This window comes from Triturus cristatus, chromosome 2_2 (genome assembly GCF_964204655.1).
Source record: "Triturus cristatus chromosome 2_2, aTriCri1.1, whole genome shotgun sequence".
NCBI lineage: Eukaryota > Metazoa > Chordata > Amphibia > Caudata > Salamandridae > Triturus > Triturus cristatus.
The window spans coordinates 965,352,067-965,377,583 of record NC_140582.1 but is presented as its reverse complement, the minus strand read 5'-3'; the positions used below and the strand labels follow the sequence as shown (position 1 = coordinate 965,377,583).

General features: G+C 48.4%; 1 protein-coding gene across 1 annotated transcript in view; it reads right to left on the bottom strand.

The window, feature by feature from the left end:
- Positions 1-25,517, bottom strand: part of TAPT1 (transmembrane anterior posterior transformation 1) — a 443,118-nt gene that overhangs the window by 59,324 nt on the left and 358,277 nt on the right. The window contains exon 12 of the mRNA XM_085642381.1: positions 2,695-2,771. Within this exon, the coding sequence (XP_085498507.1) occupies positions 2,695-2,771 (77 nt within the window). The remainder of the gene's footprint in view (positions 1-2,694; positions 2,772-25,517) is intronic.

Genomic DNA, 25,517 nt, shown 5'->3' with positions numbered 1-25,517 from the left:
ATCAACTATGCTTTACTGCGGCGGAAGATCCGTCGGGAGCATGGCCAATGGAAGTATAGCCCCCTCTCGTGGCTGGAGAAAATTGCGGCGGTCAAGATGACCATTCTACCTCAAATTCTTTATCTTTTTCGCACCATTCCTCTACACCCGCCCGCTGGCTGGGTGCAGCAGACCCAGGCTGACCTCGCCCAGTTCATATGGCACGGTCGGAAGCCACGTATGAAGCGGTCACTGTCCACTCTGCCCCCGGAGGGAGGTGGTCTGGGCATTCCCGATCTACAGCTTTATTATCAAGCAACCCAACTACAACACTTGGTTGATTGGAGCCGTTGGGAATCGGAGAAACATTGGTTATTTCAGGACCAAGCAGTGGCAGCACGGCCACTGCAGGAGATCCCCTTCCTCCGTAGGCAACACAGACCCCTAACTTGTACGCTTCGTATATAACTCATGTCCCTCTTGAAGTGTGGGGCCACACCAATATTAAGCACGCCCTTACCACCTTTCCCTCCCAACTGACTCCCCTGCTGGACAATCCGGATTTCACTCCGGGAATGGACCAGGTGGCTTTTGCGGCATGGAAACCGGCCGGTTGTCGCTTCCTGTACCATTTATATGGGGCAGACAGAGTTATCTCCTTTCTGCAACTTAAACAGGACTACGCGCTGTCGGAAGCGGAAAGGCTCAGGTATTTGCAAGTCCGTCATTGGGCGCTGGATGCACGGGTTCGTTCGGAGGCGGATCGACGCTTCTCCACATATGAACGATGGCTCATTACCCGCACCTCAGATAAACAATTTCAGACTTGTACAAGATGCTCCAGGTTAGACTTGCATACATTCACAATCCGGGCAGGGCCCATTGGGAGAGGGAGCTAGGCCGGTCACTTAGCCACAAGGAGTGGGAGGGTATTTATTATAGGGCCCGGCATTCTGCTTACCATATGGGGCTCACAGAGACCCTCACGAAAGTGGTAACTTATTGGTAGTACACTCCAGAACGTCAACATTCAATAGACCACACGAGGGAGGCACGATGCTGGAGGGCGTGCGACCATATTGGTACACTGGTGCACTTACTGTGGGAGTGTGAACACATTCAGCCCTATTGGACACAGGTGATTGATGAGGTCGATAAACACTTTAACACCGCGCTACCTAGATTCCCAGCGTACATTTTACTTGTTCTTCCCAACCCCCTGAGCTACCCGCTTTGCTCATGCAGAGGTCGGCAAATGGCAATAGCACTGGGGTCGGCGATACAGAACATACTTACAGATTGGCGTACCTCTACGGTCCCTACCTTCACGGGTTGGCTGCATCGTTTGTGGTACATCCTAGGAATGGAAAAGCTCACGCTGACTATGGCGGGTGAGGGCCCCAAGTACAGAGAGTTGTGGCAGCCTTTTTTGGCACTTTTAGCTCCAAATTTCGCGAAGTCACCTGCCCACATTATCTACGTTTATTGCGCCTCGCAGATACACCAGGGACAGATAAGTGAGGGAGTCATGGGGGGGGGGGGGGGGGGGGGCGGGGTGTCCAAGGCATTGCAAGGTGGACATGGAACGGGGGGTTGGTTGGGTGGGGGGGTGGTTGGGATCAGTCTACCGGATACAATTGTTTTGAGCGTTTAGTTCCCTTTAAAAACTCAAGAAAGTCTGTCACCGATTCATGGAGCACTTTCCAGAGGCCATAGGTCTTAGCGGGTCCACTTCTTAGGGACGGGTACTTTTTGCATTTCGAGTGTTATGTTCGCTAGCATCAGCCCATGGCAGACAGTTCCTTTCCCTTTCCTTTTCAGACGCGGCCGGCCCGGATGGGTTGTAGGCAGCATGCTGTGTTTAGGTTTGCAATGTCTGCTTTGACTTCTGCTGTGCTTTGCGTTGCTGATATACCGGTGCAGTAATTCGCCGGCCCGCTGGGCTGTAGGCGCTAAGTGCTGATACCATTGACGGTGTTCTTTCAATAAACAGATTTAAACCTAAAACAAATCTAAAACACTTAAACATGCAGGATTCTGTGAACTAGTGCTAGTTGCTGAGATTCACAGGCCTTAATTTTGAATTCTAGCAAGGCTAACTCAAGCTTAAATACTGGTTAAGTCATTAAAGTAAGTGTCATTACATTTGGTTAACAGTTACAAACACCATTTAAGTGCAGTCACTGGCAAAGGCAGAGATGTGGTATGAATCAATATGCACTAAAACAAGTTACTATTTATACATCTCTATAGTGGCTGACCCTCTTTCACAACGCATGGATGACCACATTTTTGGGGCAAGATCCCCTTACATGCAGCCGACATCCTATTCCATAACGCTGTGGGTGCTGTTATTGCTTCAAGTAGATCACTTGTGTGGCTGGTCTCATACTGCCATTTGACTGGTGCTCCTCCTTACCCATTGTTTATCTGGTCATGCTTCCCTACCTTCTGTAAACTGTTCCACTGCCACACACCTGTGCTGCTGGTTACCTAATCAACGTGGTAACTTTGCAAGCAAGTTTCAGGTTTTAAATCATTTCATTATTTTTATGCAAAACACTTAATACTGGAATGCAAGTAAATCAATATATATCTCAGGTTAATACATTTTATGAAGTCTTTGCTACAACCATTTGGAAACATTTAACATGTTTAACAATTAAAAATGGTAAAGATTATAAACAATTAAACACATGGATGTGTTGATCTTACCCAAAGTAGAAAAGCAGTATACAGGAATAAGCCAAAACTCCCTGCACTTTTATAGAGCTGGTTACAACTCTGATGAGCTGGAGGAAAAGACAAAAACACACCTACAATTTAGTAGCTGATTTTCATGGCATTTCTATACGAATTATTACCGATAAGTAGTAGCTTGAAAACTGAATTAAGAAGCCTGCTTGAGAGGCAACAATTAAGCAGTACATCGAACATTATAACCAGACGAATTTTCATTTTGTCTGTTCAATATTTTGTTGTACTTAGTCATATACTTTTAAACATTCATGTAACTGCTTGACAGTAAGAAGTAAATGGCAGCTACTTAAAACTAATGTCTCAATTGTGGATATTTTGAGTGTGAAAAAGGATTGCCCTGGCATCTGCCATCATTGTCATCGCCAAAAGGGAATTCAAATGTTAAATAACCAGTTGTTCCATAACAAGTACCTTGTGGTGTAGCGCAATAGTAGAACCACACTGTGTATGTCAAAAGAAAGAAAGCACATTCTATTGAAGACTGCTTTTACACATATCAAATTTATGAATGTGGACACCTTTGTACTGAATCTAAATCTACTGTCAACAGAAGGGGCGCAATGATAAAGAGAAGGGTTAACATTAAGTTGATTGGCAGAATGGAATCTCCCTCCTTGTTATGGTACATTTGATATAATCATGATTTCTGAAGAACTTTAAGTTGAACTTAGTTCAATCTTTAAATGCCATCTGCTTGTGAACCTCCCTTTTTGCTTTCACTGGGTTTCTATTTTGAATCATCTTTCTCTTTTCATCTTTCTCTTTTAAAATAAAGGTTAAATCTGGTTGACATCTGCTTTTCCATTTATGTAATTTAAACTCGAATTCTGCTGATTTTTGCGTGCCATTATTTTTAGGTACGACAACTGAAATGCTCTTCGTTCTAAACCATTTGATTGTTTTCTACTCTCTCAAGGTAGGGCCTCATTCTACAGCACCACGTATCACGGCTGCCAATTACACTTGTACCTTTTTCTTCTTAGCTTTTTTAAATATTCCTATTATTGTTATTGCAAAATGAAACTGCATAGAAACTATATATTTCAGGAGGAGTTTTCCAAGCCAGGATTCGCATTATAAAGTTCAGAATGTCATAGCTATTAAATCACACGCCATAGCTTTTATCTTCATATTCAACTTTCCCATAATTGGATATCATTATTGTCTTTTTGGAAAACTCCATCACTTTCTCAGATCTTTTCATTTTTGTTTTTCTTATTATTTGGGATTTTCAGAAAATAGCTTTTATGGTAATTGTAAAATGCGTTATATTGGAAATAATTAGAGTATAGGAAGCGCAAATTTAAAAAGCAATGGAATATGCGAGTATACAAGTTGGGATAAATGGAATGTAGATTTAGTTGAGAGTTCTTAGTCATAAATCTTGACACCCTGGGTAAAAATAAACTCTGGTAATACAAGGCTTTAAATGTACTTTAATCCAAAATAATACTCAATGCAGGACTTATGCATTTTCCCAGGCATATAAATACAGAGAGAAGGGTACCAATGTTATGCACAATATATCAAAATAATCATATTAGTCAAGTGTTAATTCTAGAATGATATATGTTTAGTTAGTATTAGCCACTAACGCAGCTATGTCCTCATAAAAATCATGTTGGTGACAGGCCAATAACAATATGATTTCCTCATTACAAATGTTCAGCATTGGATGTCTGAAATTCTAATCGAAAATGATTCCAACAAGGAAAAAGGACACCTTAAAGTGTGGGCTCACATGGGTGAGCTTGTAAACCCTCTTTCCTCATGAAAACCATGGGAAAAGCTTAGTTATCCATGAAAATGTGATATTTGTGTATCGATTTATGTGTTTATAATGGTTCTATTTATCAATGTCAACTTTTTGAGCAACAACGAGGTCTGCTTTTAAAAACGGGAAGTAGTAAAGTCAATTGAACTGGCTGCCTTGATATATTCTATTGATTGAAGCCGGTCTCAGATCACTCCGTACAAGTTTTTACCAACACACTGTAGATGGACGTCAATCGTCATTTTCTAATTGTAGAGGAATGTTTGCACCTGTGTGATTCACCTTCATCCTACGTCTACAAACTATTAACAAACATTATTGCAGTGGAAGATGACTGCAGTCAGTGTTAACCAGACTTCCAAAATTGGTATTGAACATATCCAGAGGCACCATGAAGACATATGTTCTAAGCAGCAACGAGGATGCCTAATGCAGGCACACCCCTTCTCTTGTTTTGTTCAATCAATGAATCAATCAAACAGCATTTGTAAAGCGCAATGCTGTCACCCCTGAGGGTATCTGGGCAAGGTATCTCCGTCGAGGGTCTTGAGTCTTTTTCTGAATTCTGTCACCAAAAGTGCTGTACGGAGCTGGGGGTTGGGATGCGGGCATAGTAGGGGGTGGTTGGGAGATTGTTTCAGGTCTTGGCAGCGATGTGGGAGGAGCGGCCACTGCTGCAGCTGCAACTCATGCGGGGTGTGTGAGTGAGGGCAAATGAAATGAATGCAGGTGTCTAGCAGGTTGGTGGAAGTTCAGTCGAGGGTTGATGGAGGCAGGTCCTAGGTTGTGGAGAACTTGAATTGGCTTCTTTTTAGGATGGGGAGCCAGTGAAGGTCTCTTAGGTGAGGGGTGATGCAAGTTCGTTTGGAGAGGTCTAGGGTGAGTCTGGCTGCAGCGTTCTGTATGATCTGGAGTCTTATGACGAGTTGGGTGCGGATGGATCTTCTGCAACTTTTGCAGGTTCAATGACTGTTGATGGAAATGTGCATATACAATACAATATGGGGCAACCCAGTATTCCTGAGAACCTGGGTAATCTAGATTATGATTACTAGTAATGATCAACAACAATGGTTCTTCTAAATGTGATAACAAATTACTTGCAAATATTCTGGGTAGAAATCTCAACGTTTTTGTTTTGGATTTAAAAGAAATTAACTTGTTTTTATTACGATTTCTGTGATATACAATGCAGGATAAAGTACAGGCCATAGCACAGAGTAGGACACAGTCCAAGGGATACACTCCCCTCTACAGATATTGTACTACAGTGCTCTAAATCAACCTGCCGTTGGTACAGGATACAATACATAACACTTATGCATCTATCTGTATAATCACAAACAACAGACAAAACATCCCCCCTTACACTCCCTACCCCAGATACACAGATTGCTCTTCAGGAGGGCCAAAGAGCTACCGAATGAGCCACACTTTGTATTTCCATGGCTATCGAGTTTGGACCAGTCGCACCTTCCCCACAGTGCAGGCCCTGTCACCCAGCACATCTTGCTAGTCATCTGTGTCAGCAGCCTACCCCTGGTTCTCACCAGCCTCTGCACTCGGGGAGGCATCAGCCGGAGGCTCTTTCAGGTCGTGTACCATGGGTCTCCAAGAATTCAGGTCATCCGCCAGTTTCTCATCCTGTCACACGTTTCTCATATAAAGCTCCTTTGCCGCCGCCTATTTAATCATATCATGCTGCTAGTCTATTGCTATGCACTGCTTATCCAGAGTTAATCCCAACAGCACAAATTTACTAGTGATCTTCCCATTTTTTTCTTTTGGGAAGCAGACTCAAGAGGCATTGCTTAATCTCAAAGGACATCGTCCAGCACCACTTCCAGGAATTTCGTCACATGTGGGAAGCTTCACACCACATGAAAGAAATCCATAGGTACGCTTCCACAGCGCTGCATCCCAGGTAACGGAATAGATGACATGCAACTGCTTAGGAGAGACGTCGGCAATATGGATAATATTAAATTGGATAAGCTTGACCTGTGCATTAATTGAAACCTCATGCGCTCCCCTGTGTCCCCTACTCCACTCCCCAACAGTGATAGGGTCCTTGCTAAACTGTTGCCAAGTCTCCTCCATTTTCAAGGGTGGGACTGTTCTATCAGTCTGCAGTGCTTGATATAGGTGTGTAATGAGCCCCCCAGCCTTGCATAATGAAGGAACTGTTCCCGCCCCAGGCCAAATGTCTCAAAGGTGTCCTACATAGTGATAAACCGGGCACCTGGGTACAGGTCACTCAGTGTGTTACACCTGCCGTCACCACGATTGGTGGTCGTGGTCTAAACTATGAGAGCGAAAGGTCTGACCATGCAGATCTCCAGCTCAGGTGCACAGGGCGCCCTATTGAGCACTCCCCGTACCGCTCTCTCCTACAGGCGACATACTATTTGGACCACATGGTGCATAGTCTCAGGAACTCTAATGCCGCACACCAGGAGTGTCCCCAAAGCTGCTTCTCTGAACGTGCCTGTAAATAAGGTCTTTTCCTTTAGGTTGAACCAATAAACTGGAGTGGGGGCCCAAAATAGGACAACTCAAGGAACTGGACCTCCATTCCTCCTTTTTCCACTCTAACTTAAGTGCGGAGAGTTCCACGTGCACGGTTTCCCTGTCCACAATAGTGCAACCAGGAGCTGGTCTAATTCTCTGAATATTACACGAAGTATCTCATACATTGCGGCCTGCAGCATGTAAAGGCAGCGGGGTAGCACCACCCTTTATATCAGCACTACTTTCCCCATCAGGGAGAACTTCAAGGTATTAAAGAACGTAATAGAGAGGCGAAGGCTGGTAATGACCATTCCTAGGTTCAGGGTGTGGCACTGCAGCACTCTGTCCTTGAATTGTAGCCCACGATAACGTACAATATCGTACGTTATCCGTTTGTCAAGGCAGTCCCGCCGTCAGCAATTAATTGAAGTGCACTCCCTTTACCTGGCTTTTTGGGAACAGTACAGATTTTGACTGGTGAACACAGGGCCCCGACAACTCCCCGAATTCTCTCATGACATTTAGAAGCATCTGGACCGAAGTGACTGGTTGACGCAGATATATCATTGACTCATTCGCATATAATGATACAACATGTACCATCGGGCAAACCTATATCCCCCAACCATGCAATACCTGATGCAGTCGGCACGCCACAGGGTCCATTGCCATGGCGAACAGCAGGAGAGGCCGGATGGCAGCCTTGTTGCATACCCCTCTTCAATAGAAACATAGTTCCCAGTCCGGACTCGTGCTGTCAGTTGTGTGTAGAACAGTTTAACCAGGACAACAAATTTAGGTCCCGCTTCCATTTTCTATAATGCATGCAATATATACTTACAGCACCAGGAGTCAAACACCTGCTCTATGTCTAGGAAGGCTAAGGCATATTGATTGTGGTTTAAGCAAGGAGGATGTGGGTCAGCTGCAGCAGATTTCATATGGTACTATTACGTGGAATGAATCCTGACTGATCATTATGGACCAGTTTCGGGAGAAATCTAAATAGACATGCTGCCAGAACATGGCTGAGTATTTTTTGTACCATATTAAACATGGAGATGGACGATAGGATACCGGGTGCAGCAGATCTTTCTCCGGATTCGGCACCAAGACAACCAGGGCCTCCAGCATGGAGACCAGAAGCACCACTGTGCCATGGCCTCCAAATAGACGTTTAATAACCTATCAATCAATCAAGGGGATGGTGAAGCACAACTACTGACCCGTAGGATCTCAAGGTGCTAGGGGGTTGAGTGGCGAGCTCCAGGATGTTCAATCAGGTTCATTGAAGAGCCAGGTCTTGAGGTCCTTCATGAACTTAGAGTGTTGGTGTGTGCCGGAGGTGGATAGGGCGGCTGTTCCATGCCCTGGCCGCGAGGAAGTAGAAGGACCGTCCTCCTGTTCTAGTTTTCTTGATGCGCGACACCATAGCCAGGGAGAGCTGGGCTGAGCAGAGGAATCTCTGGGGTGTGTGGAACGAGAGGCGGTGGTTCAGGTAGGCCGGTCCGGTGTTGTAGAGGGCTTTGTGGGCATGGGTGAGAAGCCAGATAGGAATGAGCGGTTGCAGTCGAGGGACTTGTGCTGGATTCCTGCATCGTGTAGTCTCCGGGCTAGGGTGCGGTGAGATACAGTGTTGAAGGCTGCGAAGAGGTCCAGGAGGATGAGGGCCACAGTCTCTCCTCTGTCAAGGAGGGAGCATATGTTGCAACCATGAGGGCGGTTTCAGTGCTGTTGTTTTTCCTAGAATCGGATTGGGAGGAGTCGAGTATTTTGTTTTCATCTATGAAGGAGGCAAGCTGTCTATTGGCGGCTTTTTCGATGACTTTTGCCAGGTACGGGACTAAAGAGATTGGTCTGAAGTTTTTGAGGTCAGTAGGGTTGCAGAGGATTTTTTTTAGGAGGGTTGATTTCGATGTGTTTCCAGTCATCGGGAAAGAAGGCGGTCTTGATGGAGCGGTTTATGATTCGTCGAAGTGCAGTGCGACTGTGTCGACAGCTCTGCGGTAGATGTGGTGGGGGCAGGGGTCCGTGGGGGCTTCGGAGTGGACTGACTATATGGTCTTCAGTGCATCGTTGATGGAGAGGGTGGTCCACTTGTTGAGTGTAGGTTGCGAGGTGTAAGGGATGGTGGGTGTGGGATCCGACTGTAGGTTGTCGAAGTTGTCATAGATGGTCCTGATTTTGTGGTGGAAGAAGGTGCTGAGTCTGTCGCAGAGGTCCTGAGGGGAGAAGGGAATGGCGGATGTATCACTGTTGGGTTCGGCAAACTATTTAATGATGCCTAACAGTTCCTTGCTGTTGAGTGCGTGGGCAGAAATTGTGTCCTGGAGTGCTTTCTTTCTTTTGTGTCTGATGAGTTTGTGGTGGATGGTGGTGGATGCTTTGAAGTTGTCAATGTCTGCTTTGGTTTTGGAGTTCCTCCCTATCTTTTCTAGGTGTCTGCAGGTTCGTCGCGATTCTCGGAGTTAGACGGAGAATCAGCTGGCTCTCTTGGCGTGTGGGTTGGTAGTTTTCTTGAGGGGGGCGATGGTGTTAGCGCAGTCGGTTAGCCAATTGTGCAGGGTTTGGGCGGCAGTGGTAGGGTCGTCGTCCGTGACGGTGGGAGCGGAGCTGCTGAAGGAGAAGGTGGTTAGCTGGTCGTTGGGTATCTTGTTCCAATTCCTGCGTTGGAGCCGGTGTGGACGTTTGCGGGTGATGTTGGTTTTGAAGGTGAAGTGGACGCAGCAATGGTCTGTCCATGGGAGTTCAGAGGTGTGGTTGAAGGTGATGATTTTCCTGCTGTGAAGATGGGGTCGAGGGTTTGTCCTGCTGAGTGCATGGTTTATGGTACAATCTATTTGAGTCCGATGTTGAGGAGGCCGTCCAGGAGGAATGAGGAGTTGGGGTCTTGGAGGTAGTCGAGGTGGAAGTTGAGGTCTCCCAGCAGGGTGTAGTCAGTGGAGGTGAAGGCTTGCGGGGTGATGTCGGTGATAGTCGGTGAAAAGTGCGGGGGTGGGGGGGCGGGGGGTCTGTAGATGAGGGTGCCTTGAAGGTGTGGTCGTCTGGTTGGTCTGTATTGTGAAATGAAGGTGTTCCATCAGGTCTGTGGGCCCTTCGGTGTGGGTGCCCAGTCAGAAATTGGATGTGTAGGCGATGGCGATGCCTCTTCCTGGGTGGTTGGGGCGGTCTTTCCGTGGCATCTTGTAGCCTTCAGGGATCGCTATCGCCAGTGACAGCTAGTGTCTCAGAGAAACCTTGAGCAGTTCTACTGGCAGTCACATCTTCCCCACCCCCGGGCCTTAGCGGCAGGAGTGTCGCTGTTAAATCAGTGGGCTCTCTAGATCTGCAAGTTCTTCCCCATTCATGTGCGGCAGAACCTCCAAGTATGCAGTGACTAAGGGTCTCGGGGCCTTACGAGGAAAAATGTAAATCCCCTGGAGGTGTTCTGTTAACACCTCATTTATGGCTTCCTGAGCACATACCGCTCGTCCGGACACAGATTGCCAATATGAGCTGCAAGGAACTCTCTTGCTTTATCATCCAGGCCAACATATGCCATGCTCTGTCACTCTTCATATGCAAGCGACGCCTATACGATAGTCGCAAATGCTTCTCCAACCTATCCCATAAGGAGTAGACCTTAGTCCGTGCTCCGCTCCTTTTTTTGGCAAACCCCCTGATCATGTGGGAGGGCTAAAACCAATGCAGCCAATTTGTTTTCCTGTTTTGTCAAATCTTTCCTTAACATCTCACGGATACCCGTTGTGTGAGCCATACACACTCCCCTGATCACCACCTTCATGGCCTCCCATTTCACCTCTCTACACAAGGTACTGTCCCAATTATTAAGTAATCCGTAGGGCTTTGGCAACACTCCCTTTTAGACCGATCTTGGGATCTGGGTTCAGCCAAGGAGCAAGTCAAGCAGGTGCGAATGGTCGGAAAGATAACGAGTTAAGTATGCTGTATCAGTCACTCTCAACGCTGCATTCGTTTGTATCAAGAAATAATCGAATCTACTATGTGTCTCAGATGCCGGTATATAACAGGGGTATGAGCATGTCCTGGGAGAACTCCGTCTACATCTCCATTTAGAATGCAGTTCAAGTCGCCAGCTATTATAGTTTCAGTGGGCAGATACCCACATACCGCCAGAACCACCTCCCCAGAATAGTGTCAGGACCACGACAACAAGCACTTTAGTGAGTGGGCTAAAGGTCAAGTAAGCGTTTTAGAAGAGCTGTTAAATATCCACCATGAAAAAGAGTTTGGGCTCTTTTCAAAAGAACCTTGAAAACATTTTTAAAGGCTTTGCAAATGGAATCCAGAGAGACGAGCAAAGTGAAGTTAGAGAAATCAGGTTAGCGGTCTAGTCTTATCTTCGCGCGCTCGATATTCAAGATAGAAGCGCACCAGTTCCTAATAGAACGGCACACTTCAACTGAGGCTTGTGACACTGTAAGCGTCTCGCTACGGTGTTCTTTTCTCTGAAGAGAATTGTTTTCTTGAGAAAATTTTCTGCTGCGTTGATAAAGACACTGCATACATTTTTGGATACCGCTTCTATTCTTGGACGTTTTGAGACCTGTTCATCCTTCCTTTGTTTGAGAAATTTAGAAATAGTAAGATATAGCACGCTAGTAGTCTCCTCATTTAGTTCTGTCTTCTTTTAATTTATTTTTGAAAATAACTCCTGAAAGAACTTCTCAACGGTAAGGCAGTCTTCGTGGGATAGTATCGGCGAGAAGAAAAGGTACTGTTTTTTTTTAATTCTTGGATTGCGTTCCTTGCTACGAAGTTTTTCTTAATGATCTTGCCTATGTATAGAGCTACTTGAAAGACATTAAACCTACAGTACTTCGCATTTTTACTAGAAAAGCTCAGCCTACTAAGAACAGTAACTCTACAAAACTTCTAATGAAAACTTAATATCAAGAGAGAAGCATACGCCTTGAGTTCTTGGGGTAATTAAAAGTAATAGACATGGAGTATGCTACTTACCAGTATGCATCTGTTCTTGGCATTTAGAGCTGCAGATCTATACACTTTGCATAGATCGCCATCTGGTGTTGGGCCCGGATGTTTGCAGTTTGTTTTTCCTCTTGGAAAGTCTTTGGAAGTCACGAGGTCGGTGACTCCTCCTTTGGTTCGTATTGCGCATGGGCTTCGGCTCCATCCTCAGATTGTTTTTCGCCAGCAGGGAAAGATGGAGCGTAGTATTAACAGTAAAGAAACCCATGTGTGTTGTATCTAAATAAGATAGACTGGAACGGATACAGGTAGCCGGGTGGGCGTGTATAGATCTGCAGCTCTACATGCCAAGAACAGATGCATACTGGTAAGTAGCATATTCCGTTCGAGGCATATGAGCTGCAGATTATACACTTTGCATAGACTATATAGCAGTACCCAACCCTAGCGGCGACCACCGGCATCCGTTGCAGTTGTTTGGAACAGTGTTTTTAGTACAGCCTGGCCCACAATAGCTTGTTGCTTGGTTTGCACATCTACACAGTAATGTTTTGTGAAAGTGTGCAGTGTTGACCATGTAGCTGCTTTGCAGATGTCATCTAATGGTATGTTCCCTAGAAAAGCCATAGATGCCCCTATCTTCCTTGTAGAGTGGGCTTTAGGGGGAACAGATAGCGTTCGTTTTGCTTTGTGGTAGCAAATCTGTATGCATTTTACAATCCACCTAGCTATTCCCGATTTAGAAATAGGGTTGCCTTTATGTGGTGGAGAGAAAGAGACAAATAGCGGTTTGGTTTTCTGAAAGGTTGTGTTCTTTGGATGTAGTAAAGTAAGGCACTTTTAACATAGTGTGTGTAAAGCCCTTTACGCAACAGTTTGAGGTTGTGAGAAAAAGACTGGTAATCATACCGATTGGTTCAGATGGAAGGGAGAAATGACTTTGGGTAGGAATTTTGGGTTGGTGCGGAGTACAACCTTGTTCTGATGCATTTGGAGAAAAGGTTCCTGTATAGTGAGTGCTTGTATTTCACTAACCCTTCTAAGGGAAGTGATGGCCACTAGAAAAGCTGTTTTCCATGTGAGAAATTGCAGCTCACATTTATGTAATGGTTCGAAAGGTGGTCCCATTAGCCTTGTGAGAACTATATTTAAGTTCCAGATAGGTGAGGGTGGTACTCTCTCTTTTGAGGCCTTCCACAAAGGCTTTGATGGAAGGCACCCTGAAAAGTGATAGGTGCTGCCTGTTCTGTAATTAAGCAGCAATTGCTGCGAGGTGTAACCGAATGGATGTATATGCTAGGTTACACCTTTGTAGATGGAGCAAGTAACATATGATGTGCTGTATGGACACATTTAGAGGGTTGATTGTGTTGTTATGGCAGTAAACAACAAATCTTTTCCACTTTGCAGCATAGCATGCCCCAGTAGTAGGGCGTCTAGCTTCTCTGATTATATTCATGCAATCAAGGGGAAGGTTAAGGTATCCGAATTCTAGGACCTCAGGAGCCAGATCGCAAGGTTGAGCTGAGCTGGGTCCGGGTGCCTGATCTCTCCATGGTTCTGGGTCAGGAGGCATGGTGAGAGGTGTAACTTTTGGTGTGGTACTACCGAGAGTTCCAGTAGTGTGGTGTACCACGGTTGTCTGGCCCATGTTGGAGCTACCAGGATGAGCGTGAGGGAATGCTGTTGTAGCTTTCGCACCACTAATGGAATTAGTGGGAGAGGTGGAAAAGCGTATGCAAATTTGTCTGACCAGTTCATCCATATCGCATTGCCTTTGGACAATGGGTGTGGATATCTGGCGGCGAAGCTTGGGCATTTTTTGTTTTCGTGGGTGGCGAAGAGGTCTATCTGAGGATGCCCCCACTTCTGAAAGAACGGGTGAAGAACCTGTGGGTGAAGTTCCCATTCGTGGATCTGTTGCGTTTGTCTGCTGAGCAGATCTGCCACGGTATTTTGGACTCCTGGGACGTGTTGGGCCAGGAGAAAGATTTTCTGCGGAATTGCCCATCTCCATATGCTCTGTGCTAATTGAGAGAGCTGTGGAGAGTGTGTGCCCCCCTGTTTTTTAATGTAGTACATAGCAGTCATGTTGTCTGTGCGAATGAGGACTGCCTTGCCTAAAATCGGCGTCTGGAAGGATTTTAGGGCTAGAATGATTGCCAGCAACTCCAAATGGTTGATGTGGAGTAACTTCTGTTGCGGCGTCCATGTGCCCTGCACTGTGAGATGTAACAGAAGAGCTTCCCAGCCGGAGCGCAATGCGTCTGTTAGGATTATTTGTGGAACCGGGTCCAGGAACGGTCGACCTTTGGAAAGGTTTGTGGTGTTCCACCACTGCAGAGAGCGATGGGTGCGACCGTCTACCAACACCAGATCTGTCAGTTGCCCCTGGGTCTGGTTCCACTGGCGCGCTAAGCACTCTTGGAGTGGATGCATCTGGAGTTTTGCATGAGGCACTATGAAAATGCAAGAGGCCATCATCCCTATCAGTTGCATAATCACTCTTGCTGGGAGAGAGTGTTGAAGTATGAATTTTTGACGCAGAGCCTGTATGTTTGCAATCCTGGCAGGATTGGGATAGGCTATGGTTTTTGAGGTGTCTATGGTGGCACCGAGGTATTGTTTTGTGTGTGATGGTATCAGGTGGGACTTTTGGTGGTTCACCGTGAAAACTAGCTGGTGAAGTAGTTGAATTGTAGCGGCGGTGTGGTGCACACATTGGTTGTAGGACGTGGCTTTTATTAGCCAGTCGTCCAAATATGGGAAGACGTGAATGTGCGGTCTTCTGAGGTGTGCCGCCACTACTGCTAGGCACTTGGTGAATACCCTTGGTGCTGTTGTGACCCCGAACGGGAGCACCTTGAACTGGTAGTGTTGCCCGTCCACTACAAATCGGAGGTACTTTCTGTGAGCATGGTGTACTGGGATGTGAAAGTATGCGTCTTTCAAGTCCAGTGTGGTGAGAAAATCGTTCTGGGAGAGGAGTGGAAGAACCTGTTGAAGGGTTACCATGTGAAAATGGTCTGAATGTATGTAAGTGTTTAGAGGTCTGAGATCTAGAATAGGTCGTAGAGTCTAGTCTCTTTTTGGAATCAGAAAGTACAGGGAGTAGACCCCTAAATTTTGCTGATTGATGGGGACTTGCTCTATGGCTTGTTTTTGCAGGAGGGAGATTACTTCCTGTTTTAATAACGTGGCATGTTCTTGTGACATTGGGCGTTGCCTGGGTGGAATGTTTGGGGGGGTAGATGTTAATTCTAGGCAGTACCCTGAATGAATAATTTGGGTCACCCATCTGTCTGAGGTGATGGTCTCCCAGACGTGAAGGAAATTTTGTATTCTGCCCCCGACCGGAGTGGGATGTTCTGGAGGGAGCGGGGGAAAGTCATTGGGTAGGCGGTGTGGCAGAGCGGGCGGTATTTGTTTTGCCTCTGCCTTTATTATTATTGCCTCTATAGCTGCCTCTTTGATAACCCCTTGTGAAGGTGAACTGAGGAGGGGATTTGTAGGACGTGGATGCGCTGAGGAGTAGCCTCTACCCGTGCCCCGAAAGGAAGAGCAGCGAAAGGAGCGCCTAGGAGTGTGTGACTGTAGGGCTCCCATGAATTTTGCAGTATCAGTGTCTTTCTTCATCTTCTCGAGGGCTTCATCAACTTTTGGACCAAATAAATGTTGTTGATCAAATGGGTGGTTCAATATGGAGGCTTGCACCTCAGGTTTAAAACCTGAAACTCTTAGCCAGGCGTGGCCCTGGAGGCTGTATCTGCCGCATCTAGGGCACAGCGTATAGAGGTATTAGTTATAGTTTTTCCCTCTTGAATCAATTCATTAGCCCTAATTCTGTTTTTTATCAGGGAGATGGTGCAGGATGGTTTCTAGCTCATCATAATGCGCTCTGTCGTATCTGGCCAATAGCGCTTGAGTGTTGGCGATACGCCATATATTGGCGGCTTGTGACGCAGTGCGCTTCCCTGACGCGTCTAGGAGCTTGGACTCTTTGTCAGGTGGTGGTGCTTTGCCTGACGCCTGAGAATTTGATCTCTTCCTAGCTGTAGATACCACTAAGGAATCCAGTGGTGCAGGGCCTTTAATGTATGCAGGATCTGTGGGGGCGGCTTTATATTTTTTCTCTGTACGTGGGTTTAGGACCCTAGCCCTGACTGGGTCTTTAAAAACCTCTGGTGCATGTTTGATTACTCCTTTTAGCATAGGTAGTATAGCAGTAGACCTATGTGCAGTATCGAAGGTGTCTAGGAGAAAATCTTCCTCTACTGGGTCAGTATGTAGCTCTACCCCGTGATAATGTGCCGCTCTCTGTAGTAGGTGGTGAAAACCTAACGAGTCTTCTGGTGGGGATGGCCTGGATGGATAAAGGTCATCCTGTGGGACATCTGGGATGTCCGGATTGTTATAGTCATCCCATGGGTCTGGGGTTCCAGTAGGGGTGGGGTCTTGTGGCACATCTGCTGGATCGTAGTAAGGGTCCCCTTGATCATCATGGTCTGGAGACAGGGTCGGAGAGCGATGAGGCAGGGGTGGAGAAGGTGGAGGTGGGGAAGGTGGAGGGGGTGGGGAAGGCACTCTGAAAGGGGAGGTAGCAGTGTCCTTCCTCTTTGGGGGTGGAGGTGGAGCTGGTTTGTCCAAATGTCTCTTTTTTTAAGACAATGTCAAATGTCCAGTTTTTGGATCCTTGGTAAGTGTCTTTTGCAGAGGATCCGGTGTGAATAGTTCTTGCGACACTGATTGTTCGGTCGGCGCCGAGGTTTTCGGGCCGACGGCTTTTTAGGCTTGTCTGTGCCGTGCTTTTTTGGGACCTTCGATTTTTTGTTTGGTGCCGAGAGAGGCTTCGGCACGGGCGTGTCTGCGCCGAGGGCCTTATGATGTTTGGTCGGCACCGAGAGGGCGGGTTTCGACACCGAGGGCTTTGGTGCTGAGCTTGGTGTGGAGGTGGAGGCCGATTTTTTCTTCGGTGCCGAAGGGTGTTTTTCGGCACCGCTGGTAGGCTGGCTCGAGCCTGAGCTGCCGGAAGGCTTAATAGGCTTCTTTACCGGGCCTGAAGGTGGGGTGTTAGAAGCAGTGTCCTTGGTCTTGCCTAGGCTCGAAGGCGTGACCGAAGCCTTTTTGGGTATCGGCGCGGGTGTGGGAGGGGGTATAGTACTCACGACCCTCTGTGCCGGGGTGATGTCCTCCACATCTGAGTCGTCGGCCTCGGAAGCACTGACTAGGTCGTCGTCAGCTTCTTCGATGTGCTGCTGTCCCGGAACTTCGACGTCGTCCCCGAAGATGTCGACTGGAGCGGAGATCGAGGAGTGCGCCATGTTGCGTCTGGCCCTTCGATCTCGAATAGTCTTTTTCGATGTAAAAGACTTGCAGGCGGGACAGTCACGAGCCTCGTGTTCAGGGTAGAGGCAGAGGTTGCACACCTCATGAAGATCGGTGTGGGGGAATTTGGACCCACATTGAGGGCACTTCTTGAAGGGAGTTCTTTCCATCAGCTGAGACCAGAGCCGGGATAGGCCCGAAGGCCGCCGTCGACGACTGGAATCGAAGAAGTGTCGAAGAGAAGGTGATTAAGATGATTTGTTATCTGAAGAATCTCGATGAGCGAGAATTTTGCGTCGATCGTTGAACTGGAAAAGTTCGGAACCGGAGCGCGAAGTATTACATCCGAGACCGATGGCGGAAAAAAACAATCTGAGGATGGAGCCGAAGCCCATGCACAGTACGAACCAAAGGAGGAGTCACCGACCTGGTGACTTCCAAAGACTTTCCAAGAGGAAAAACAAACTGCAAACATCCGGGCCCAACACCAGATGGCGATCTATGCAAAGAGTATAATCTGCAGCTCATATGCCTCGAACATAATAATTAAGTAGAATAGGTGAATAGACTGTATGTTGATGTTTATCCTTCCTCATGCAGATGCTGAGTTCCCGGTCCCAAGCAGAGTAGAGGAGACTTGAAGTCTACAAGAGTCGTCGTGACGAGGCAGTCTCTCTTTATCCACGTCCTCTTTCCCCCCTGCTGTTGCCCTCACCAGAAATTAAAATCTTTTGGTGGAGGTACTGGTGGAGGGGCTTTGGGTCATCTTCGGCTCCTGTGGAATTAGCCTGGTATCCGACAGATTGAAGTGCCAGAGAGTCGAAATGGGTGAGGGGTTAGACATTAAGGCGTTGGCGGGAATTTTAGAAAGTTTACAAATTCAGCTTACCCAAACAGTATAAGAAAATAAAAGTCTAAGAGAAGAGATAAAAAAGTCCCAGCAAGAAACGCATTTAATTAGGCGAAGAATGGATGAATTAGTAGCTGGGTCTTCCCCACTCCCTGGTTACGAGAGTAACCGAAAGTCAGCCTCGGAAGTTGCAACTCAAGTCATTCACTCAATTTCCCCAATTGTTCCATTGGCTAATCCAGAAAGATATAGTGGTGATCCTCACAAGGCGCAAGTATTTCTTACAGAGTGCTCTTTGCATTATCTTTGTAGGTCTGTAGTTTTCGCAGAGGATCAAGTCAAGGTCGCATTCATGCTGTCTTATTTGGGAGGCGATGCAGCCGCATGGTCTATGCCTTTGATTTCCCGCAATGACCCAGTTCTGTACGATTTTGAGCTTTTCAAAAAATAATTTGAGAATTTTTGATCGAGGATCCGCAAATCGAGCCATAGACAATGAATTGCTGGATATCAAGCAGGGAAACAGAGATTTAGTTGCTTATATAGCCCAATTTAACATTAGTTGAAACTGAGTGGCCTGAGTCATCTTCTACCACGGTCTTAGAGACGACCTCAAAGACGCTTTGGCCCAAATTCCTGGAAGACCTCAAGATGTCTCAGAACTCATAGATTTAGTTCTACAGATTGAACATCGCCTTTTCGAGAGAAAGTCAGAGAAGACGAGAGAATTTCGTACATTTGTCCCTCGATTTGATAGATTCAAATCTGAAGTAAGAGTAAGTCTGAATCGTCTTCTAGTGAGGAACCCATGCAGATCAGTTCAGTCAGAGGTCCTCTTACTAATGAAGAACAGGAAAAGAGAAGATCAAAACATCTGTGCATGTATTGCGGAGCATCCGGTCATTTTCTAAAAGACTGTCCCAAGAAACCCAATTCCAGTTTTGGGTTAAAAGACAGAACCCATCAGTAGAGGGAGTTGCCCTGGTGGGAAAAGAAAAAGAGTCAACTCCAGAATCTCAACACGTCGCTAACACCTTACAGTCTGCTGCTCCTCATTTAACTGTGTCTCTCACCGCCAAATTTGGTTCCTCCGAAATCAAGAACGTCTCAGTAATGATTAATTCGGGAGCAAAGGGCAACTTCTGTGACCTGAAGTACGCAAAACGAATCGGAATCCATTCTATAAAAAAAGAAGCATTTGGAGATGGTCAGAGCAGTGGATGGTTCGAATCTCACATTGGGTCCCATCACTGAAGAAACAGAGACCATAGAGTTAATTGGGCTGCAGGGTAATCGGGAATTTTTAAGATTCAATCTAATTGATGCCCCTCAATTCCAATTAATTCTGGGTCTGCCCTTGTTATCAGAGCATAACCCGAAGATAGATTGGGAGCCGCGCACTGCGGAGATGACCTCAGCATATTGTCGAAGAAATTGTTTTCATGATGATAGAGTCAAGTAAGATGGTTCGCCCGCTACTAATTTGGCGCAACTAACAAATGCGTGATGGAACTGAAGGAAATTCTAGATAAATATCAGGATCTTGCAAGTGTATTTGATAAGAAGAATGCTGAGAAGCTTCCGCCCCATCGAGACTACGATTGCAAGATAGAATTAGAACCTGGATTGATTCTTCCTTGTAGTCGCATTTATGCGCTCACCGAAGCTGAAAATCTATACCTAAAAATGTATCTGGATGATTATCTGAAGAATGGTTTTATCCGTACCTCTCAATCTCCCATCTCTTCGCCACTATTTTTCATTCCGAAGGAGGACTGGAGTCTTCGTGCCTGTATAGACTACAGAGCCCTAAACCAGGTCACAGTTAAGAATCGGTAGCCCCTACTGTTGATTTCACAGTTATTGGATGAGGTCAAAGGGGCGAATATTTATACCAAACTTGATTTAAGGGGTGCTTATCATTTGGTAAGAGTAGCTGAAGGTGATGAGTGGAAGACGACCTTCCGAACGAAATATAGCCTTTTTGAATACCAGGTCATGCCATATGGATTGAGCAATGCGCCAGCAGCTTTTCAGCATCTGGTAAATGATGTCTTGTAAGAGTTCTTGGATCGAGTGTCAGTTGTCTATATTGACAACATTAATATTCTCTGAAAATGTGGAAGATCATGTGAAACATGTGAGAGCCATCTTACACAAATTATTGGAGAATCACCTATTTGTGATGCAAGAAAAGTAGAATTCCTTGCATTCGTCTTATCTTCTGAAGGAGTGGCAATGGACCCGTCAAAGGTGGAAGCTAATAAAAATTGGTCCACACCAAGAAATGTCAAGGAAATCCAAAGTTTTATTGGTTTTGCCAATTTTTATCGACGGTTTATTCCCAACTTCTCTGCCAAGGTTAGCCCCCTTACTCACTTACTGAAAAAAGGGAGAACATTTTTGTGGTCTGAGGAAGCTAAATTGGCCTTTCAGTTTTTAAAAGAGGCTTTTACTTCTGCTCCCATTCTCATGCACCCGGATCCAGAACAAGCCTTTTTTGTGGAGACTGATGCTTCCGCTTTTGCCACCAGAGGAATTCTTTTGCAAAGAGATAAACAAACCAGGCAAATGCATCCAGTGGCCTTCAGATCGAGAAAATTATCTGAACCGGAGATGAATTATTCAATTGCCGATAAAGAATTATTGGCAGTTAAAGAGGCTTTTCAAGATTGATGGCACTTACTGTTGGGAGCCAAGCATTGTGTGACTGTGTTTACTGAGCACCGGAATCTTCAATTTCTGAAGTCGGCTATGACACTCACTCCGTGACAGTTAAGGTGGTCATTATACTTTTCCGAATTCAACTTTGTGATCACTTATAAACCCGGAGCTAAAAATGGAAAGGCAGATGTTCTTTCAAGAATGAATATGCCTGCAGACTTAAAGACTCCACCAATAGAGCCCATCATCCCTTCAAGCAAGATTTTAGGTGCAACCCATCTAGAAGAATTAACTAGTGAAGTACAAGAATCCTGTTGGTTGAACGATTTGGAGAATTGGGCTACAGGATATCCTAAAAGAAGGATTAAAAATGGTCTTCCTGGAGGAGCCTAGCGCGCATCCAAGATGGTCGCGTGAGCACAGGGCTCCCCGGACCCTTTCTGCTCCTCGGAATAAATCCTGAGACTATCCTGAGTTGGTGTATGGAATCTGAGAGAAGAAGACCAGCTGACTATATAGCTCTTTCCAAAATTCTAATCGGACCTGGGAATCCTGAGTTATCGTCGCCGGAACTTTTGGGACCCACCCGACGGAGGAGGCCGGGGTGGAGGTGATCCGTGGGGCCGGGCTGCAATTGAACAACAGCGGCCTCAGCGCGGTGCCAGTCACCGATTCAGCACTTTCGGTTTCGATTTTGGCCTTCAGGAGATCAGCTGGCGTGCGTGCTCAGGGTGGCGGGGTGCCTCTTGGGCCTCTGCCCGAGGCTTGCTTCCATCTGCTACGGACGGGTCTGACGCCTCCGACCCCTACACCGACAGTTTGTGATCCTTTCTCTGGCACCCGTGCACCCCTTGATCGGAGGTCCCATTGAGTGACGGCGCTCACATGGCGGGCAAAGGGGGACCGGAGGGGCGCAAGACCAAGGCCTCACTGCGCGGGGGAGCGGTCCAGAGCAACAACATGGACCGCTATACCCAGGGCAGGGGGTCCCCTGGCGCTGCTGGCCTCTCCCCGGATGCTGCGGGGGGAGGCACGACCGTCGCTGCGGAACCTTCCCTACAGGACATTATGGGCGCCATCGAGGGCATCAGGGAAACTATCGCGACGCAATATGAGGCCCTGGCCCGTAAGATCGACACTGTCGCGATCGACGTCACCCTGATTCGGGCCGACCTCTCTAAAACCAACGAGAAGGTCCAGGCCCTTGATACACGGACCTCCACCTTGGGTGCGGAGGTGTCGGATCTGCGGGCCGCGCTTGGGGACATTAGAGTGGTCAACGACCACATGGCCCGGCGGCTTGAGGACTTCGAGGGACGGGCCCGACGCAACAATATCCGTATCATTGGGGTACCGGAGTCCTCCGACAGCCGCCCGGTGGACCTCGTGGTCGAGGAACTTATCCTGCAGCAGCTGTCCCCTGTTGGCCTAAGTAAATTCTTCGCTGTGGAGCGGGCCCATCGGGTTCCTGGCGGCCGGCCGCGGCCGGGGGCCCCCCCGAGGCCTATCGTGGCTAAACTGTTCCACTACAGGGACCGCGATGCTATTCTGCAGGCTTCACGGACCCGTGGCCCGGTCCGCTACGAGAACTCGATCGTCAACTTTTACCCGGACTTCACGCAACTGGTCCAGAAACAGCGGATGGGATTCCAGGGGGTGAAGCGCCGTCTCCGCGAGCTAGGCCTGAAGTATTCGATGCTCTACCCGGCGAAACTTCGAGTGGAGCATGGAGAGCGGACAGTCTTTTTTGACACTCCTGTGGCCGCAAGTGACTGGCTGGACTCGCTGCCGGACGGGGGTGGCCGGCCCGGGCCCTCTGGGGGCACCGCAGGTGACGGGTCCCCTTAGACTGACCTTTGGTCCTTGCTTTTGCGTTTTTGCACTGTACAGTTGGGTCTTACTTCTTTTGCATACTGTGTTTTACCAGGACCCGTGAGGGGTGCGGGCGGGTTCGGGTCCCTTTCCTCCTCCGGGGTCTTTTTGTAGAATGGGGTTAGCGGGGCGACAGGCACACTGCAAGTTGGGGGGGGGCTTAGGCCCGCAGGGGTGCAGGGTGGGGGGCGGTGGACTTGGGGTGGGGTTGGGGGGGAAGAGGGGTTGTTTAGTTGTGTGTTTTTTGTTTACAGGGCGAGGAATTGATTTTTATCCATATTTGGGAGCGGTGCGGCGGGCTGGGGGCTTCTTGCTCTATTGGAGGGGATGGGGGGAGACGGGTTGAGGCTTATGTCGTGGAACGTCAATGGGTTGGGGGACCGTATTAAGCGGGGTGTTGTACTGCAATATTTGCGCCGTTTGACTCCTGATGTGGTGTTTCTCCAGGAGACGCATTTGGTCGGCAGTGTCTGCCATGCGATGCACAGAGGGGGATACCGCCTCGTAGCCCATTCTGGTTTCACAACTGGCTCCAGGGGGGTGGGCATTCTCCTGCGAACCTCCCTTCCGGTGGAGATCACGAGGATAGTCTCGGATGACAGAGGGCGCTATGTGTGTCTGATTGGGAGGTGGGAGGGGCAGCCCCTTACCCTGGTTTCAGTCTACGTCCCCCCGGGCCTCCAGAACTCCACCTTTGCTGATTTGGGTCGAATGCTGCTTGACCTCCCGGACGGCCTCCTGCTCATGGGCGGGGACTTTAATTCTGTGGTTTCGGGTGAACTGGATCGTCACCCACCGAGGACCCTCCCCGCTGCCCAGTCATGGCTGGGTGGGATGTTGGAGACCTTCGGCTTGGTGGATAGTTGGAGACTACTGCATCCGACCCAGTGCCAGTTCACTTTTCATTCGGGGGCGCATGGGAGTCTCTCCAGGTTAGACTACTTCCTTATGCCAGCGGCGCAGACTGGTCGGATTCGAGAGGTCAGACACCTGGCGCGTGGTATCTCCGACCATTCTCCGCTGTGGCTTCTCTTTGACACCGGGCCGCGGTCCGCGGGGCGGATAGCTCCCATTAACCCCTGGTACCTGCGGGACCCTGTGACTCGTGACAGCCTGGTTAAGGCCATGGACCAATACTTCAGTGAAAACGAGGGGTCGGTGTCGTCTGCGTTGTCCCTTTGGGAAGCCTTTAAAACTGTTATACGCGGACACGCCCTCGCCCAGATAGTGGTGGCCAAGAAGGTTAGGAGCGAGGCGGTGGTGAAGCTGGAGACTGACGTCTCGGGGCTGGAGTCGGCCTTGGAGGCGAATATTACTCCGGACGGGCTACATGCCCTTAGCCTGAAACAGTTCGAATATAGGTCCCTGGTCACTGACGCGGCCCAAACTATGTATAGGGAGCAGCAGGGCCGATTGTATGACGCGGGGGACAAGGCGGGAAAGTTGATTGCGTGGCTGGACAAAAAGGAGAGAGTGAATCGCGTGGTCCCCGAGTTGCGTGCTGCGGATGGTGGGTGTGTGACTGAACCGGATGAGATTGTGGAATGCTTCGCTGACCACCTCCGGGCGGTGTACTCCCCGGTGACTGACAGGGACGAAGATGACTCTCGCCTCCTATTGAGAGATATTGCTCTGCCCGGCCTGTCCGTTGAGGACCGGGAGCGGCTGGACGCCCCCTTATCGTCGGATGAAATAGCGACCGCGATTCGTTCCCTTCGCTCGGGCAAGGCTATGGGTCCTAACGGTCTGCCCATTGAACTATACAAATTGCGTCCTGATAAGCTTGCGCCCTTCCTCGGCCGCATGTTCCGCGACTCTCTTGCGGCGGGTTCCCTTCCGGCCGACCAGCGCCTGGCCACTATAGTCGTTCTCCCCAAGGAGGGCAAGCCGCGTGACCGCTGTACCTCTTACCGGCCTATTTCACTGCTCAATGCAGAGCCTAAAATCCTGGCGAAAGTCCTGGCCAATCGATTGTTGAGTGTCGTGTGCGACCTTATTCATCCGGACCAATGCGGCTTCATCCCGCACCGCAACACCGCTCTTAACTTGCGGCGTCTGCACGGGGTCCTCGCCAGGGCGGAGCTCCTCACCGAGCCGGCCGTGCTGGTCTCTTTGGATGCCACGATGGCATTTGACACTATTGAGTGGCCATTCCTCTGGGCCGTCTTGGATAAATTCGGCTTTGGGGAGGGATTTATTGGCTGGGTGAGGCTCCTTTACACGGGACCCATGGCTCAAGTGGTGGTGAATGGGCGGGTCTCTCGGCCCTTTGCCCTCGGCAGGGGCACGAGGCAGGGGTGCCCGTTGTCCCCGTTGCTTTTTGCTCTCGCCCTGGAGCCACTCGCTGCCTGGCTCCGTTGGGAGCCCTCGCTTAGAGGGATCCGGTGGGGCCCGGGCTTTGAAGATCGGGTCTCGCTGTATGCGGACGACATTCTCCTGTACCTCACCTCACCGCGGCAGTCACTCAACGTCCTCTTTGACGTTCTGACCTCCTTTGGGAACAATTCGGGTCTCACGATCAATTGGTCTAAATCCTGCGTTTATCCCATCGCTGGTGGTCCTCCTCTCCTGCCGCCTCGGCTCCCGATTCAAATATCTCTGAGCGGCTTTAAGTACCTGGGGATATACGTTTCGCTGGACCCGGTGGCTCGCTACGAGCAGAATCTTCTGCGTCCACTTCGGCGGCTGCGGGAGGACACGGCCCGGTGGTGCAGGCTGCCCCTGTCCCCGCTGGGTCGGGCCGCGCTGTTTAAAATGATGTCCCTTCCCAGGTTCCTCTATGCACTCCAGAACTCCTTTGACGTTATCCCAGTGGCCTACTTTCGGGAG